Source organism: Mustelus asterias, chromosome 3, assembly GCF_964213995.1.
Source record: "Mustelus asterias chromosome 3, sMusAst1.hap1.1, whole genome shotgun sequence".
In the NCBI taxonomy this organism is placed as follows: Eukaryota; Metazoa; Chordata; class Chondrichthyes; order Carcharhiniformes; family Triakidae; genus Mustelus; species Mustelus asterias.
Genome location: NC_135803.1, coordinates 42747895 through 42766120, shown reverse-complemented (window position 1 = coordinate 42766120; position 18226 = coordinate 42747895). Strand labels below are relative to the sequence as shown.

The window sequence follows — 18226 nt, the reverse complement described above, 5'->3', positions numbered from 1 at the left end:
GTACAGGCAAGAAAATATTAGATTAGAGAGGCATCTGTATCGGCTCAGACTTGGTGGGCTAAAGGGCCTGTTCCTGTGCTGTACTGTTCTTTGACTGCAACTATCCCTTCTAATGAAAGCAGATGTTCCTGTTGATGGGATAGAAAACTTCTCTGTTCTCCCAGTCAAAATGCAGCAATACTCTCTTCAAAATTCAAGTCACCAAAACTCTTCCAAGAACAGAGTACTTCCACAGACTTTGCAGGAGTAAGCCAAAGACATGTTCATCTACATGTTGAAAGGCTGACCCTGAGGTGTATCCTTTATTCAGCGCTGTGTGAAGAGAAGGTAGTATCAGGAACTGGACAGTCCAAACTGACAGAACCTGAATCAAATCAACTGAGGAGGCTGACTGATGTCACAATCTGCTCCCTCTGGGTGCCCTGGTGTACACACCACATGCCTGTGCTGATGTCCTGGTGCACACCATATGCCTGTGCTGGTGTACACGCCACATGCCCATGCGGGTGCCCTGGTCTACACACCACATGCCTGTGCTAGTGTACAGACCACATGTCCGTGCTGATGCCCTGGTGTACACACATGCCCATGCGGGTGCCCCAATGTACACACCACATGCCCATGCTGGTGTACACATATCATGCCCATGCTGATGTACACATATCATGCCTGTGTTGGTGTACACAATATGTCTGTGCTGGTGTCCTGGTGTACACACCATGCCTGTGCTGATGTGCAGACCACAAGCCCGTGCTGGTATACACACATGCCCATGCTGATGTACACACGTCATGCCTGTGCTGGTGTACATATTATGCCCGTGCTGGTGTCCCGGTATACAGACCACATGCCTATACTGGTGTACACACCACATGCCCGTGCTGGTGTCCTGGTGTACACACATGTCCATGTCCTGTGAGTCAGGGTGCTCTGCAGCTGCACTGTGTTCAGATTCCCCAGTGTCTCCAACACCAGCAGATCCCACATTTGCGACCATGGCTTTCTCTGTGTACATATGAGAAATAACAATTTATGTTAATGCTGGGTGCGTAAACTGAAGTGGCAGAACGTTGCAAACACTTCTGACCGTTTAATCTCCAAGAGCTACCCTTCCAGCGGAGGCACCAGGATTGAGGATGGGTAAAGAAGCCCAGGGCGGCAGTGTGTGATCGAAGTGGTGCCGCCCAGGATGGTGCACCCTGAGCCGCTGCCGCTGCTGTGAGCGCTGTCACGCTGCTGCTGGGCTGCTCCCTCCGGCTGGAGCGGCGAGCTGCACAGGAGAAGCCATGGCACCAGAGCAGAGGAAGGGCGCCTCCTCCAGAGACACCTACACACCTCTATCCCTGAAAACCACCAGGAAGAACGAGGACAGACCATGGAAACTCCGACTCATCTATCTGCAATGCTGTAAGTCATTAATGTGCAGCGTGTCTGCAATGTATATTGCTGCACACACACACAATACACGCTTTATTCAGCCATCGGTTTTCAGGCGGCTCACACAGTTAATATAAATATAAAAAAAGAAATGTCTTCTGTTATTGGCGACAGTTTGTTGTAAATACACTACGTGGCATCCACCGTATTGGTTGAGTATTCTGGGAGCTGCAGTTTTTATTTTCCTTGAATTAAACTACACGTCAGTGCAACCCAGGATTAAAACGTATTTGTTTTCAGGGGACGATTGTTGGCAATCTTTTATAATCATACAACGTGAATTTTATTTTGCAGACGGTAGCTTTCCAAAATAAGATTGAAAGACCTCTTTTACAAAAAAATCTCGGGGACAATGAAAGAGATACTTGTATGAAGTATTTGTCCTAGTAAAAGATTCATAATTTTACAGATCAAACTCCTTTCATATGAGATTGGAATAACAAGAGTGCTAACGCACAATGTGATTTTCGCGTTGGCAACCTTCCTGATCACGTGAGAGAGGTGCCCTAAGCTCGACTTGCCATCAGAAATATATTCTCTCTGTTGGATACATCCAATTAACTGTTTTGAGGAGATGGCATCATTTTCTGCAGCATTTAACTGCAATAGAATGCTTTTTTTTTCAAAATAGCCCCAAACATAGCAGTAGATGGTGAGAGATGTAGCCCCAGGCTATTTCCTTGTATGTGCAATGCACCCAGTCATGTCTTTGAAACATTGCTTGTGGAATAATATTCTCATTGTACTGGTGCTTGAGATTTTTTTTGATCACACCAGACACTTCTCATGTGACAGTTCCATGTGAATTCTTTGCCCTTGTGGCTTGTTGGTGTGAATTTCCATCTTCAGAAAGTCGATCACATCACAGATTCGAATGAGACACGTTTGAATGGCAAAACATTGAATGTATTCAAGAGGCGGCTGGATATAGCACTTGAGGTGAATGGGATCAAACGTTATGGGGAAAAAGCAGGATGAGGCTATTGAGTTGGATGATCAGCCATGATCGTAATGAATGGCAGAGCAGGCTCAAAGAGCCAAATGTCCTCCTCTTTTTCCTATCTTCTATGATTCTATGTTTCTATTTCACTTTTCATTTCTTGAACTTTGTTTAATACTTGTTCACTTTGATATTGTTTCATGCTTTTGCTTCAGGAGGACGTCTAGTTAGCTGTGATCCTGTTCATGCAAGCCATTGACAGATGTCATCTGCCACAACAATGATTATCCCTAGATTTACAAGTGCTTCAACTTTTCCAGTGCTGTGCTGGTCAGCCTTCCATCTTCCTCTGCAAACTTTACTTCATTCAAAACTCTGTTGTTCAGACCCTATCTCTCATCAGGTTGCTTGCACTGGTATGACTGGCATCTTCTCAACCATACCTTTTTCATCTCCTGTCCTGATATCTCCTTCTTTGGTCTTATCACAAATTTTTGCCTGGTAAAGATCCCGTGAAGTACTTTAGGATGTTTTATATCGCGGTCAAGAACAGGAACATATTTTTGATATGAGGAGGAATTGAATAGGCTGGAGTCATTTTCCTTAGAATAGAGGAGGTAATGGCTGAGTGTATTATCATTAGACTGTTAATCCAGACACTCAGCTAATGTTCTGGGGACCCAGGTTCGAATCCCCCCACAGCAAATGGTGGAATTTGAATTCAATTTAAAAAAATCTGGAATTAAGAATATACAGATGACCATGAAACCATTGTCAATTGTCAGAAAAACCTATCTGATTCACTAATGTCCTTGAGGGAAGGAAATCTGCTGTCCTTAGCTGGTCTGGCCAACATGTGACTCCAGAGCCACGGCAATGTGCTTGACTCTCAAATGCCCTCCAAGGACAACTAGGGATGAGCAATAAATGCTGGCCAGCCAACGATGCCCACATCCCACGAATGAATAAAAAAAGGTAACCTAATTGAGGTGTACAAAATTATGAGGGGCCTAGACAGGGTCGTCGGGAATGACTTGTTTCCCCTAACTGAGGGGTCATATTAGATGGCATTACCACCACTGAATCTGCCACTATCAACATCATGGGGGTGACCATTCACCAAAAACTGAACTGGACTAGCCATTTAAATACTGTGGCTACAAAAATGGGTCAGAGACTGGGAATTCTGCAGCAAGCAATTCACCTGCTGATTCGCCAAAGCCAGCCTAACATCTAAAAGCCACAATTCAGGAGTGTGATGCAATACTCTCCACTTGCCAGGATGGTTCCAGCTCCAAGAAGCTTGACACCATCCTGGACAAAGCATTCTGCTTGATTGACACTCCATTCACCATCTTCAGCATTCATTTCCTTCGCTACCAATGCACATCTATAAGATGCACTGCAGTAACTCATCAAGCCTCCTTCAACAGCACCTTCCAAACCCACGACCTCTCCCACCTCAAAGAACAAAGGCATGAGATCACTAACACCTGCACGTTCCCCTCTATGCCATGCACCATCCTGACTTGGAACTATATCGCCATTCCTTCACTGTGGCTGAGTCAAAATCCTGGAACTCCCTTCCTAACAGCACTGTGGATATAACTACACCACATGGATTGCAGTGATTGAAGAAGGCAGTTCGCCGCCACCTTCTCAAGGGCAGTTAGTGATGGGCAACAAATACTGGTCTAACCAGTGCCAGCCACATCCTGTGAAAGAATAAATGAATAAATCCTACTGTTGTCGGTCACTGTGCTTAACCATAAATGTGATCATTTTGAGTGTGAAAGGCAACCATGGCACAGGCTTCCTATTTGTTGTTGGCTAAGTGTTTGCCAGGATCCACCTGTACACTCTTGAGTGAAATCATCACAGACAATGGCAGTATTTAATGGAGGCAATGAGGCTGGTGAGAGCCCCGCATCACCTCTTTTATGGAAGACCTGCTGAATTAAGCACCACTCAGGAATATAACTGGACACCAGCAGGCCTACCTGGGACCAAGGACTCTGGGGCAGAGGTCCTGCCAAAAAGTAATTCCAGCCAATCAGAACAGCAGCACCACTGGGAAGGTGGTGGCTGCTCCTGGTATGACACCACCCTCGAGGTCCAAGATAGTTGCTGGATACCAGATCATGGGTGAGTGATGGCAGGGTGGGGGTTGCGGCAGAAGAGGGTCTGCAGCAAGGGCTGGGGGGATGGCTCTCAATCTCCCCTTCCCGTTGTTGGGTCCATATGGGTTTGCTTGTTGTGCTCCCCCTGTGTGGTGAGTCCCAAGCCTGATGCTGCGCTAACACCAGTGGCGGTGGGATGAGACCCTTAAGTGTGTATTACTTTCGCACTTAAGGGCCTCAAGTGGAGGCAGGGGCAGGATGGCTGTCAATCCTCCTGTCTGATTAAACGCGCCTGACAGTGTATTCACCATGGGGTTTGGGTTTTGGACGGGGAGGGGGAGGGGGAGGGTACTGGTTGAGCTCAATGTCGTACCAGAGATCCGATGTGGATTTTGATTCAAGGAAGGCAGCAGCAGACATGATAGCTGCTACAAGACAAAATTCATGGAAAATGACTGATCAAGCAACATAGGCATGCTCTAAGCAGATAGGGGAACTGTGGAAACTGCTGATCAAGTGTGACTTTCCGCAATAAAATCAGTGTGATTAAGTAGCTCCCTGATGGAGTGACTGGGAACTTGATTGCTAATGAAGTGTGATGCCTTTGCAGCACTAAACACTAGGTTTTATAATCTGTTTTGCCTGTTATTCTCTGCCATACTGAAGTTATTTCTTTCAAAAGGACTTTATATTCCATTGAAGAGCTGCAAAGCTCTTTGTGTCACACAGAGTTTAGACGGTATTATGACAGATGGAGATCTTTCTAGTTCAAAACCTTAAGGGACTCTGGGGTCGAATTGGCATAAAGATTTTCCTCATCAGCAACTGACAATCCGTAACCTCATTGAAAAAGAGGAAGCACCATTCATGTCATCTCCCAGCAGGTTTTTGCGAATCTCCTGCCAATGTTATGATGGAACGCTTGCTGGGAATAGAGTTTGTATTGCTGAAAGATGCATAATGCGGCTGAAATCTATGATCCTGCGGCGCTGCTGTAACTGAGCGGGAGCAGGAGTCCAGTTTATGAGCCTTTCAGTCAGCTCTCAAGGTTGTCTAACTTTATATGAAATCAAAAGCCTATGGCAGTGTTGGTGCATCTTGGGTAGCGTTTTGGGGTGTTAGGGAAATGTGACCCTGAGTTTGCTTATAAAGCCAGTTTGTCCAGCAGAAGGAACAAAAATATGTCTTTACCGCATCACTTTCTCGAAGGTTGTCCACCTCTCAGTGTTCCAGGATGGGAGCTTGACCTCAAATACTTTTGCTAGCCTTGCTTTCGCCATTACCTGCTTATAGATTTTAACCTGCATATTGATTGGTTGACTCAAGTCGGACGCGGTGGACTTGAGGAAGAGTTCTTAGAATGCTGTCGGGATAGTTTCCTCGAACAGTATGTTACAGAACCTACGAGGGAGCGAGCTATCTTGGATCTGGTCCTGTGTAATGAGACAGGTAAAATTAATGATCTTCTTGTGAGGGATCCTCTTGGAATGAGTGATCACAATATGGTTGAATTTCTAATACAAATGGAGGGAGGGAAAGTAGGGTCCCAAACCAGTGTCCTCTGCTTGTACAATAGGATGAGGGCAGAATTGGCTAATGTAGACTGGGAGCGCAGACTAGTTGGTAGGATAGCTGAGCAACAGTGGCGGATTTTTAAGGAGATTTTTCTCAGTACTCAGCAAAAATATATTCCTGTGATAAAAAAGGAATGTAAGAAAAGGGATAACCAGCCGTGGATAACTAAGGAAATAAAGGAGAGTATTAAATTGAAAACTGATGTGTACAGAGTAGCCAAAACTAGTGGGGAATTAGAAGATTGGGAAAGCTTAAAAAAACAACAAAGAACTACTAAGAAAGCAATAAAGAAAGGAAAGATAGATTATGAAACTAAACTAGCACAAAATATAAAAACTGATAGTAAAAGTTTTTACAAATATATAAAAAGGAAAAGAGTAGCTAAAGTAAATGTTGGACCCTTAGAAGACGAGAAGGGGGATTTAATAATGGGAAACGAGGAAATGGCCGAGGCCTTAAACAAGTTTTTTGTGTCGGTCTTCATGGTAGAGGACACAAATAGCTTACCGAAAATTGACGGTCGTGGGACTGTAGGGGGTGAGGTCCTTAAAACGATTACTATTACTAAAGAGGTAGTGCTTGGTAGGCTAATGGGACTAAAGGTAGACAAGTCCCCGGGCCCGGATGGAATGCATCCCAGGGTACTGAAAGGAATGACAGAAGTAATAGCAGATGCGTTGGTTGTAATTTATCAAAATTCGCTGGACTCTGGGGAAGCGCCGGCTGAATGGAAAACAGCTAATGTGACGCCACTGTTTAAAAAAGGAGGTAGACAAAAGGCGGGTAACTACAGGCCGGTTAGCTTAACGTCCGTAGTTGGGAAATTGCTGGAATCCATCATTAAAGAAGAAATAGCAGGACACCTGGAAAAAAATGGTTGGACCAAGCAGACGCAGCATGGATTCATGAAGGGAAAGTCGTGTTTGACGAATTTACTGGATTTTTATGAAGATGTAATGAGTGCGTTTGACAGAGGGGAACCGGTGGATGTGGTGTTTTTGGATTTCCAGAAGGCATTCAATAAGGTGCCTCACAAAAGGTTGCTGCAGAAGATTAGGGTACACGGAGTTGGGGGTAAGGTGTTAGCGTGGACTGAGGATTGGCTATCTAACAGGAAGCAGAGAGTTGGAATAAATGGGTGCTTTTCTGGCTGGCAGTTGGTGACTAGTGGCGTGCTGCAGGGATCGGTGCTGGGGTCTCAACTGTTTACCATATACATAGACGATCTGGAGGAGGGGATCGAGTGTAGGGTAACAAAGTTTGCGGATGATACAAAGATGAGTGGGAAAGCGAATTGTTTGGAGGATGCGGAAAGTCTGCAGAGTGATTTGGATAGGCTAAGTGAGTGGGCGAGGATCTGGCAGATGGAGTATTACGTTGACAAGTGTGAGGTTATCCACTTTGGAAGGAATAATAGTAAAATGGACTATTATTTAAATGGTGAAAAATTGCAACATGCTACTGTGCAGAGGGACCTGGGGGTCCTTGTGCATGAATCGCAAAAACTCAGTTTGCAGGTGCAGCAGGTGATCAAGAAGGCAAATGGAATGTTGGCCTCTATCGCGAAGGGGATGGAGTATAAAAGCAGGGAGGTCTTGCTGCAATTGTACAAGGTACTGGTGAGGCCGCAGCTGGAGTACCGTGTGCAATTTTGGTCCCCTTATTTGCGGAAGGATGTATTGGCCTGGGAGGGAGTACAGAGAAGGTTCACCAGGTTGATACTGGAGATGAGGGGGTTAGCTTATGAGGAGAGATTGAGTAGATTGGGCCTGTACTCGTTGGAGTTTAGAAGGCTGAGGGGAGATCTTATGGAGACATATAAGATAATGAAGGGGCTCGACAGGGTAGAGGCAGAGGGATTCTTTCCACTTAGAAAGGAAACAAGAACTAGAGGACACAGCCTCAAAATAAGGGGGAGTCAGTTTAGGACAGAGTTGAGGAGGAACTTCTTCTCTCAGAGGGCAGTGAATCTCTGGAATTCTCTGCCCATTGAAGCAGTGGAGGCTACCTCGTTAAATATGTTTAAGTCACAGGTAGATAGATTTCTGATCAATAAGGGAATTAAGGGTTATGGGGAGTGGGCGGGTAAGTGGAACTAAACCACTATCAGATCAGCCATGATCTTATTGAATGGCGGGGCAGGCTCGAGGGGCTAGATGGCCTACTCCTGCTCCTATTTCTTATATTCTTATGTTCTTATTACAATATGATATATCAATGCATCTTGCCAACATGCAGAACTTTGGCACAGAAGACAAGACAAGCCAGAATTTCAATGGAAGATGCCATGGCGGCACGGTGGCACAGTGGTTAGCACTGTTACCTCACAGCGCCAGGGACCCGGGTTTGATTCCCTGCTTAGGTCACTGTCTGTGTGAAGTTTGCACATTTTCCTCGTGTCTGCGTGGATTTCCTCCGGGTGCTCCAGTTTCCGCCCACAGTCCGAAGATGTGCAGATTAGGTGGATTGGCCATGCTGAATTGCCACTTAGTGTCAGGGGGACTAGCAGGGCAAATGCATGGGGTTACGGGGATAGGGGCTAGGTGTGATTGTGGTCGGTGCAGACTCGATGGGCCGAATGGCCTACTTCTGCACTGTAAGGATTCTATGATTCTACCAGTCCATCTTCTGCGGGGGAGGTGGTGGCATTGAGGTAATGTCATTGGACTAGTAATCCAGGGGCCCATGGCAGCTGGTGGAATTTAAATTCAATTAACAATCTGGAATTTAAAAACAAAAGCAAATTTCGGTAATAGTGATTGTGAAACCATTATCAGTTGTTGTAAAAACCCACCTGGTTCACTAATCTCTTTCAGGGAAGGAAATCTGCCATCCTTACCGGGTCTGGCCTACGTGTGACACCAGACCGACAATAATATAGTTGGCTCAGAACAGTACTCTGAAATTGCAAAGCAAGCCACTCAGTTGCATCAAACTGCCACAAAGCTGATGAAAGAAACTGGACGAACCACCAGATGCAGCAATGGCAAATTAAGCACCATTGACCTCACTTCAACCTTGATCCAAATCAAGTTAGCTGAATCCAAATGGTGTGGGCTGATATCAAGACAGCATTTGCTGAGCGTGGCATCGAGGTGCCCAAGTAAAACTTACATCCATGGAAATCAGGGATAAACTCTCCATGGTTGGAGCCATACCTAGCACAATGTGGTTGGAGGTCAATCCCTTCAATTTCAGGGTGTCACTGCAGGAATTCCTCAGGGTAGTGTTTCGGACCAACCATCTTTAGTTGCTTCATCAATGACTTTCCCTTCACTGTGAGCTTAGAATTAGGGATGTTTGTGGATGACTACACAATGTTCAGCACCATTCATGACTCCTTGGACACTGAAGCAGTTTTTGTCCAAATGCAGCAAGACCCGGCCAATATTCAATTTTTGGCTGACAAGTGGCAAGTAACATTCACAGCAGACAAGTGCCAGGCAATGACCATCTCCAATAAGTGATAATCTAACCATCACTCCTTGACATTCAACAGCATTACCATTGCTGAATCCCCCACCACCAACATCCTGAGGGTTATCATTGACCAGAAAATGAATGTACCAGTCATATAATTAATGTAGATACAAGAGCAGGCTGGAGGTTGGGATGCTGTGACAAGTAACTCATCTCCTAACTCCCCAATGCCTGTCCAACATCTACAAGGCACAAGTCAGGTGTGTGATGGAAAACTTTCCCCTTACCTGAAAGCGTGCCTGCTACCATCCATGACAAAGCTTGATTGGCACCCAATCCCCTACTGTCAACAGCCACTCCCTCCACCACCGAGGCACAGTGGCAGCAGTGTGCACCATTTACAAGATGAACTGCAGCAACTCACCAAGGCTCCTTTGGTAGCACTTTCCAAACCTGTGACCTCTGCCATGTAGGACAAGGGCAGCAGATGCATGGGTACATCACTGCTGGCAAGTTCCCCGCCAAGCTAATGCTAATGCCCATCCTGACTTGGAACTATAGTGTAATTCCTTCACTGTCGCAAAGTCAAAATTCTGGAATTTCCACTGTAACAGCACTGTGGATGTATCTACACCACAGTCACTGCAGTGGTCGAAGAAGGCAGCTCATCACCACTTCTCGAGGGCAATTTGGAATGATCAATAAGTGCTGGCCTAGCCAGTGACATCCCTCCCATTTGGAACTTATTGTGATTATTTATTTGTGGAGGAGATCAGTCATTATTGGGTCATTCCTCATTTCCAGTTTTTGCCTGCTCCTATGATAATTCTGATCCTTCCATGCCCTGGGGAGCCAAATGTCTCATGTCATAGTCATGTCAAAAAGCAGAGGAAACACCTTAATTTGACAGTTTAATATGCAGAAATATGACATGGCCAAATAGGTGACAATTGTACCTAAGAATTACTGGGCATGAAAATGCATCCAAGCTAATCTTGTGGAATGTGTTTATCGAATTTTACAACACAGAAGGCAATGTTCAGCCCATTGTGCCTGTGCCAGTCCTTTGAAAGTGATATCCACTGCTTTTTCCCTATAGCCCCTTTCAACAATTTATCCATTTCCTTTTTGAAAGTTAATGTTAAATCTGTTTCCCCATATAATGCAGTATGTTCAAGATGACAGCAACGTGCTGTACAGTATATTTTCCCTTGTCATCTCAGGTTCCTCTGCCAATTCCCTTAGGTCTTTGTCTTCTGGATACTGACTCTGTTGCCACTGCTTACAAGCTTTTGAATACATCTTTCAAATCGCCCTTTAACTTTCTCTGTTCTTAAGATAATAACACCCGCTTCTTTCACCTCCGCACAGAACTGAATGCCTGCCTCACTGATACTATTCTAGTAAATCTCCCTTCCAACGCCTGAATGTTCTTCCTTAAGTCTGGCGCCGGAATTAGCCACATTATTTCAGCTGGGACCGAATCAGACTGTAACCTTTTTGCTTTTATATACCTCTATTAATAAAGCCAAGAATCCCCTTTGCCTTTTAAATCGCCTTCTCAACTCGTCCCATCACCTTCGAAGATATGTGCATGTCTGCCACCAGGTTTGTTGGTTCCTAAACTCCTTTAACATTGTGCCATTTAATTTATATTCTCTATCCTCATTCTTCCTTTCAAAATGTATCAATTCAAACTTCTGTGTTAAATTTCATCTGCCGAGTGTGTCAATTTTCCTGGTCTATGTTTTGAAGTCTACACTACCACCACCGCTCTCTCTCTCTCTCTCTCTCCCCCCCCCCCCGCCCCCTGCCCCCAACCCCAACACCCTGTCCTGTTTGCTACATTTCAAGTTTTGTTTTACTTTCAAGCTTTGAAATTGTATGCCTAGTACATCTATGTCCTGGTAATTGAAGTGTATCAGGAAGGGCAAAGAGGTCTTAATATTGACTGCTGGGCAACACTGTATGCTCCATGCAGTATGAAAAACAACAACTTATCACTAATCTCTGCTTTCGACCACTTAATTAGTTTTGTATCTTTGTAATCATTGACCCTTTAATCCCATGGATTTCAATTTTATCAACAAGTTCATTTTGTAGCACTTTTACCAAAAGCCAAAATGAAATATGGGAGCATTTTTGTTTACCAGATTCTGAGTTTTGCTTTGGCTTGATTAGGATTCCTAAAGACCACCTTGATGCCTTTAAATGCCACTGTGATAGACAGTAGTGTTTAATTATGAAATGTAACTTTTCAGTATTCCTTTTTTATCTCAGTTCAAACTTCAGGGAATAGAATGAGTATAATTGTTCAAATATGTTAGCGTTTCTCAAGTGATTCTACTTTATGCCAGGCATTGAATGAACTGTGACTCTGGGAACACTCCACACAATCCAATTTCATGTACAAGCCTCTCTTCATAAATACGCTGTTCCCAGTTGCAAAATGAAAATTTTGAGATGGTGATTTTCTAACTGATTTAATTTACTGATGGAGCAATCTGATATTTTTGATACACTTTACTGTCCTTGCTGTGCTTTTCTTTAATTACACTTCATAAACCAGATGCAAGGGTGCAGCTTTTGCATTTAAAAAATGAGGAATAGGGTTATAGTTAAAGGGCTGAATCAGCTCTTGGAAGAATGCCTAAAAGATCTGGAGTTAAAGGAATGAATATGTGACCCTCAAATGTTTTGGAAGCTGACGTAGGTGTACTACAGTTGCAAATCAGAGAAAGGATGGGTGTAATACTTGGGATAGGGTGGGATAGGGCAGATGCCATTGCATGCAGCAGCATGACCATGTGGATAGAACTGGCTGTGGCTATGAGTGAGACTCACCTCAGACACTCTTGTAGTGTTGAAAGAAATTTATGGACCTCACTTGGTCAGCAGTGATAAATCTTTCTAGATGAATAATGGGCAGATAACTACATCACTGCTATTATTTCATTGACTTCAATAGTATTTGGTCCATTCCCACCTGTTTTGCATGTAACCAAAATTGAATTTCACCCCTCAACACAAAATAATCAGCTGGAAAATGGTGGTGATGGATGGATGAATTAGTTGTCTGCCAGAAAGAAGGTGGACCTCCTGAAAATGCAGATGGATTTCCAAGAGCACTCTGAGAACAGAAGATGAACTTCCTGAGAAAGAAGATGGATCTCGAGGAACATTCTGAGGCTGGAAGGTGGACCCACTCCAGGACACTGTATCTGGTATGTTGAACTCCAAATGCTCCCCCTACCCACTACTGTGGTGTTCCGGGGTCCTGGATTCGGGAGGTAGCCCCAGGCATTGTTCAGATGAGTTCCGGCATCTGTATGCCATGTTGTTCCAAATGTGTTTCACACCAGTGTGTTTTCCCACTAGTGTCACGGAGAATTGGACGTGGGTGGAATTTCCAGTCAGGCCTTCATCTGTATCCCATTACAAGGATGCATATGAGGTGCAAGAAGGCCCTCCAGTGGCTCTTCCGATCCACCATGGTGGACACCAGCAGTAGATCCTGCGGGAAATTCACGCTGGCGTAAAACCAATTTTTGGTCTTCCACCGAACTCTTCCCAACACCCACCCGTCATTGATCCCGACTGTGGGGGCAAGGGAGAATTCCATCCAAGGTCTCACTTGAATGAATCCTTGTACCTGAGTTTTGACCACCCAGCCGGTCTCCTGGCACCATTAAGCCCTCCGTTTCTCATCTTTTGGTGAGCAACCATCATCCATTCTTTTTATTATTTCATTGGATGTGAGCATCCAGCTCAGTGGCACAGTGGTTAGCACTGCTGCCTCACTGTGCCAGGAGCCTGGGTTAGATTCCCGGCTTGGGTCACTGTCTGTGTGGAGTTTGCACGTTCTCCCCATTTCTGTGTGAGGTTCCTCCGGGTGCTCTGGTTTCCTTCCAAACTCCAAAATGTGCTGGTTAGGCGCATTGGCCATGCTAAATTCTCCCTCAGTGTACCTGAACAGGCGCTGGAGTGTGGTGACTAGGGGATTTTCACAGTAACTTCAGTGCAGTGTTAATGTAAGCCTACTTGTGACTTATAAATAAACTTTACATTAACTTTTTCACTGGCAAGGCCAACATTTATTACCCATCCATAATCACCCTTAAACTGAGTACATTTCAGAGAGCAATTAAGACTCAACCGTATTGCTTTGAGTCTGGAGTCACATGTAAGGCACACCAGGTAAGGATGACAGATTTCCTTCCCTAAAGGATATTAGCGAATTAGATAGGTTTTTATTACTGAGACTGGCTTTCAATTCTAGCTTTTTTTTATTGATCGAATTTAAAATTTCATCATCTGTAGTGGTGGGATTTGAACCCACATCCCCAGGGCACTTAGCTTGTGTCTCTGGAGTAACAATCCAGTGACATTGCTACTACACCACCATTTCCACTTAAAGCAATGTGTCCTAGCCATTGTGATCAAAAGCAGAAAGCTGCAGTACTTCTGCACAGGAGACTCTCTGCTGCCAATGGATCCCAAGGATCTTTCTCAAGCAATGCCTATGAAATGAATTCAGTCTGCATTTCTGCTTCTATGTAGTCCAAGTTTCAGCACCATGCAGCAGCCTACTTAAGGCAGGCATTATATATTCTTAATTGTCTGGCACTTGCAAGTTTAGGGTTTTTCTTCTTGCTTTAAGCTTTCCAATGCCACAGCAGCAGTGCCAATGTAATCTGATATTTCCTCAATAATTATTACTTAAAATTAATGAAGTGTTTATGAATAGCAGCCGTACACTGTGCCATACTGATTTTAATATCATCAGGTTGTGGTCATTTCTGTTTGGGGGTTTGCAGGCTGGAGGCTGTGGTCTGTGCCGTTATTCCTGGTCTCTGCTTGTGGCCCACCTACACTGCATAAAAGTTATATCCTAGAGGTGTTGAGCCGAAGCTTGGAGAAATACCCTCTCCTCATGAGCCTCGGGTCAAACTCTAGTCCTGGAGTGAGTTGGAACCTCACACCTGTCATTCGTTTCCTGCAAAATTGAACTGTCTTTGAGAGGGGTAATTTCTATCACTGCAATCAGCAGCAAACTAATATAATGCTCTTTTCACCTATATTCTGGTCAATGAAAGCATTTTGAAAGACTGGCTGCAAATACCAGCAATGCTGTTTGTGTTTGGAAAGTAGCAGGGGCAAGTGTCATTACTTACCACAGAAGTAAGACATTAAAGCATGTTAAAGTATTGTCTCTGACAGTATTCCCAAGATGTCCTCTAACTATACCAGTGCAACAAGCTACATATTCTGATGTAAGCAAAATGCTGCAGGAGCTGGAATCTGAAACAAGAACAGGGAATGCTGGAAAAACGCAGCAGGTCTGGCAGCATCAGTAGGGAGAGAAAACAGAGCTAAAGTTTCAAGTCCATTTGGCTCATCAGAAATAAGGAAAGGTAAAATATGTTGGACTATAGCTGGGAGAGATTGCAACAAGATGTAACAAACTTAAGAGCTAGAGATAGATGGCCTGGTGTGTGGGGCAGGGAGGGAAGGTTTTTACATTGAGATAATAAATGTATCAGATATTTAAAAAGAGAGGATTTTAGATGGAGAAGAAAGGTCACAGTCTAAAGTTGTTAAAGTCAGTATTGAATCCCGAGGGCTGTAACATGCCTAATCGGAAGATAAGATGTTGCTCCTCCAGCTTGGGTTGGGCTACACTGGAGCATTGCAGCAGGCTGCTTAATCGAACTGGGCTGTGCATTTCCATAAACAAATACACATTTCCATCTCATTCTTTCTTCCGCCCAGCCTCCCACCTCATAATTTCCTCACCATTATCCAGCTACAGGCTTGCAGCAGGGTTTGAAGGATTAGAGAGGTGAGTCCAACTTGTCCCCAGGGGCATAAACAAAGGTATGAGGTCCTTGGCCCAGATAACTAATGTCTCATGGTCATTTGCACATCACAGTTGTGCCAACATTCTTTGTTGCTGCTCATGTCAGATTCAAACATTCATGAGCTGGAATTTTGAAATTGAGCAAATGTTGGATCAAGTCATTTTGGATCAAGTCCTGACATAACAAAGTTGGCTAATCTCTCTGTTTTTTTGGGGGGTGGGGGAGATGGAGGCTGTCATTCCCCATGACTCCCACTGACATTGCCGTTGTTTAGTTACATGCTGCCTTTTCTCAATTGGTGGCCAATAAACATCTTCTGTAGGTGATTTTAACAGTATCAAATAGTGCAAACTATTCTCTCACGAGTCACTTGGAGTCAAATTTCATTTGTAGTCAAATGAACTGAGGAAAATTTATGGATAGAAATTATGCTAGATGTGCCTTTGTCAATTTTTTTGTCAAGTTGCAAAAATAAAACTCTATTAGTCTATACTTGGAAATTTAATACTGAAGCAAGTCTTATAAAAGAGAAGTTTTGGAGAAAGACAGCAAGAATCTTGAATATAGTCTCTCTATCTTTGGTGAATGATTGCAAACCAAGCAAAATGTTGCTGTCTACCTTGCTTTCTGGTAGACTTAACAAATTCTGTCCTGGGCACTTGATTCTTGGTCATAAACCCTGACATTTCTGTTGCTCTAACATGTTTCAATTCTGTTGCTTATGTGCCTCCATCTGTCAATTTGACCATATCAAGATTGTAGTCTTCAATACTAGATCTCTTGTTACTGCATTAATGTTCATACAACTGTCACGATGATATCAGTCAAACGCTGTTGATTGCCTTGTGTCATGACATCTGGTACTTTATTTTTCTTTGCTGTCAAACCAAATAAACCAGACCTATGTAACTGCTGTCATTTTGTTAGGTAAAATCTGTAGACTTGTATTAAAAGGTTCTTCAGTATGGGAGGCAGAGATCTGTGTGAGATAGGAAAGCAAGATACCTTGAGGCTTCCTGCTACAGACTGCAATATTTGATCAACTTTTAATCTTTGTACAGATGTTCAGGACTGATTTTCTTTGCCTCACGATAATGAGAAAACGCGTATCGGAGGACAAAGTGGGAGGCATGTGGCCATTGTTATTAGATTGGGGCATTTGGTGGGTCGCAACTTGACACTCAGTTACAGTGACATTGGATTTACTATTTAAATGCCTACTGCAAATTTGAGTTTCTCTGTCATTGCTATTTTCATGGAGGCTTGCATGTTCCTGAAATTTTTGAGAAGCACATCAGGTAAGTCAGTTTGTGAACCTTGGTGAAGCCTTCTGTTGAATCTGGAACCCTTTTGACAGGTAAATTTAAAAACTCAACTCAACTTCGGCTATCATAATGTAATGGTTTATGATGATGATTTACGTATGTTTTAGTGGAGTAATTGATCACAGGCCTCTGTCCTTAAAATATAAGAGACCATTAAATTTACCATCACTGTGTAGATGTTCAGATGTACCAGAGTCCTTTCTCTAATGGATAAAGTCCTCTTCTACATTCCACAGTATGGAGAATCAGACAGGAATGTATTGTAGGGGGCCTAGTGGTTTGATTTTTCACATTGATTTAATGTCATGGTGTCTTCTAAGCCTTTAACACACACAGCTGTGTACAGCACCAGTGAACCATATAATGCTCACGAAAAATTTAAAAAGTCAACTTTATCTTTGGAAAAAAAATCCCCATTCCCAGTGAAACTCCCATTGTAGAAACCTTTAATCCTGTCCAAATAAACACACACGTTGAAAAACATCCATCAGTTTCATCAAAGATGCCAAAAGATAGTACCGGACCAAGCTAGAGTCCAAGGCTAGCCACACAGACCCCCGCCGACTATGGCAAGGTCTGGAAGACATAACAGGCTGCAAGATGAAGGCATGTAAAATCGCCGGCTCCAACACACCCCTCCCTGTTGAGCTCAATGCCCATTTTGAGCAAGAGGTCAGCCAGAGCACGCCCTCCACCCTAGAAGTCCTGGATGAACCTGCACCTAAGGTCACCAATTGCAGCTTTCTCAAAGGTCAACCCACGGAAAGCGACTGGCCCGGATGGGGTACTCAGACGAACACTCAGACCCTGCGCGGATCAGCTGGTGAGGGTATTCACAGGCATTTTCAACCTCTCTTTACAACAATCTGAGGTCCCTATCTGCTTCAGGGAGACGACCATCATCCCGGAACCTAAGAAAAACCAAGCAGCGTGTCTTAATGACTATTGTCCGGTGGCTCTAACATCCATTATTATGAGATGCTTCGAAAGACTAGCCATGGCACGAATCAATTCCAGCCTCCCAGAATGCCTGGATCCACTACAGTTTGCTTATTGCCGCAACAGGTCCACAGCAGATGCCACCTTCCTGGCCCTGCACTCAACCCTGGAACCCTAGATAACAAGGACACCTATGTCAGATTTCTATTCATAGCCTACAGCTCAGCTTTCAACACCATTATTCCTACGAGATTCATCTCTAAACTCCGTGGCCTGGCCTCGGCACCTCCCTCTGCGACTGGATCCTGAACTTCCTAACTCATAGACCACAATCAGTAAGGATAGGCAACAACCCCTCCTCCACGATCATCCTCAACACTGGTGCCCCACAACGCTGTGTTCTCAGCTCCCCACTACACTCCTTATACAGCTATGACTGTGGCCAAATTCGCCTCCAACTTGATTTTCAAGTTTGCTGACGATACCACTGTAGTGCGTCGGATCTCAAACAATGACGAGGCAGAATACAGGAATGAGACAGATAATCTGGTGAACTGGTGCAGCAACAATAATGTCTCCCTCAATGTCAACAAAATGAAGAAGATTATC

At 44.1% G+C, this 18226-nt stretch overlaps 1 protein-coding gene across 1 annotated transcript in view; it reads left to right on the top strand.

Moving 5' to 3' along the window:
- Positions 1–1261: 1261 nt before the first annotated feature.
- The window catches only part of LOC144491802 (uncharacterized), a 173829-nt gene continuing 156864 nt past the window's right edge, over positions 1262–18226 (top strand). Inside the window, exon 1 of the mRNA XM_078210097.1 lies at positions 1262–1407. Coding sequence (XP_078066223.1) covers positions 1287–1407 — 121 coding nt within the window. The 5' untranslated portion in view covers positions 1262–1286. The remainder of the gene's footprint in view (positions 1408–18226) is intronic.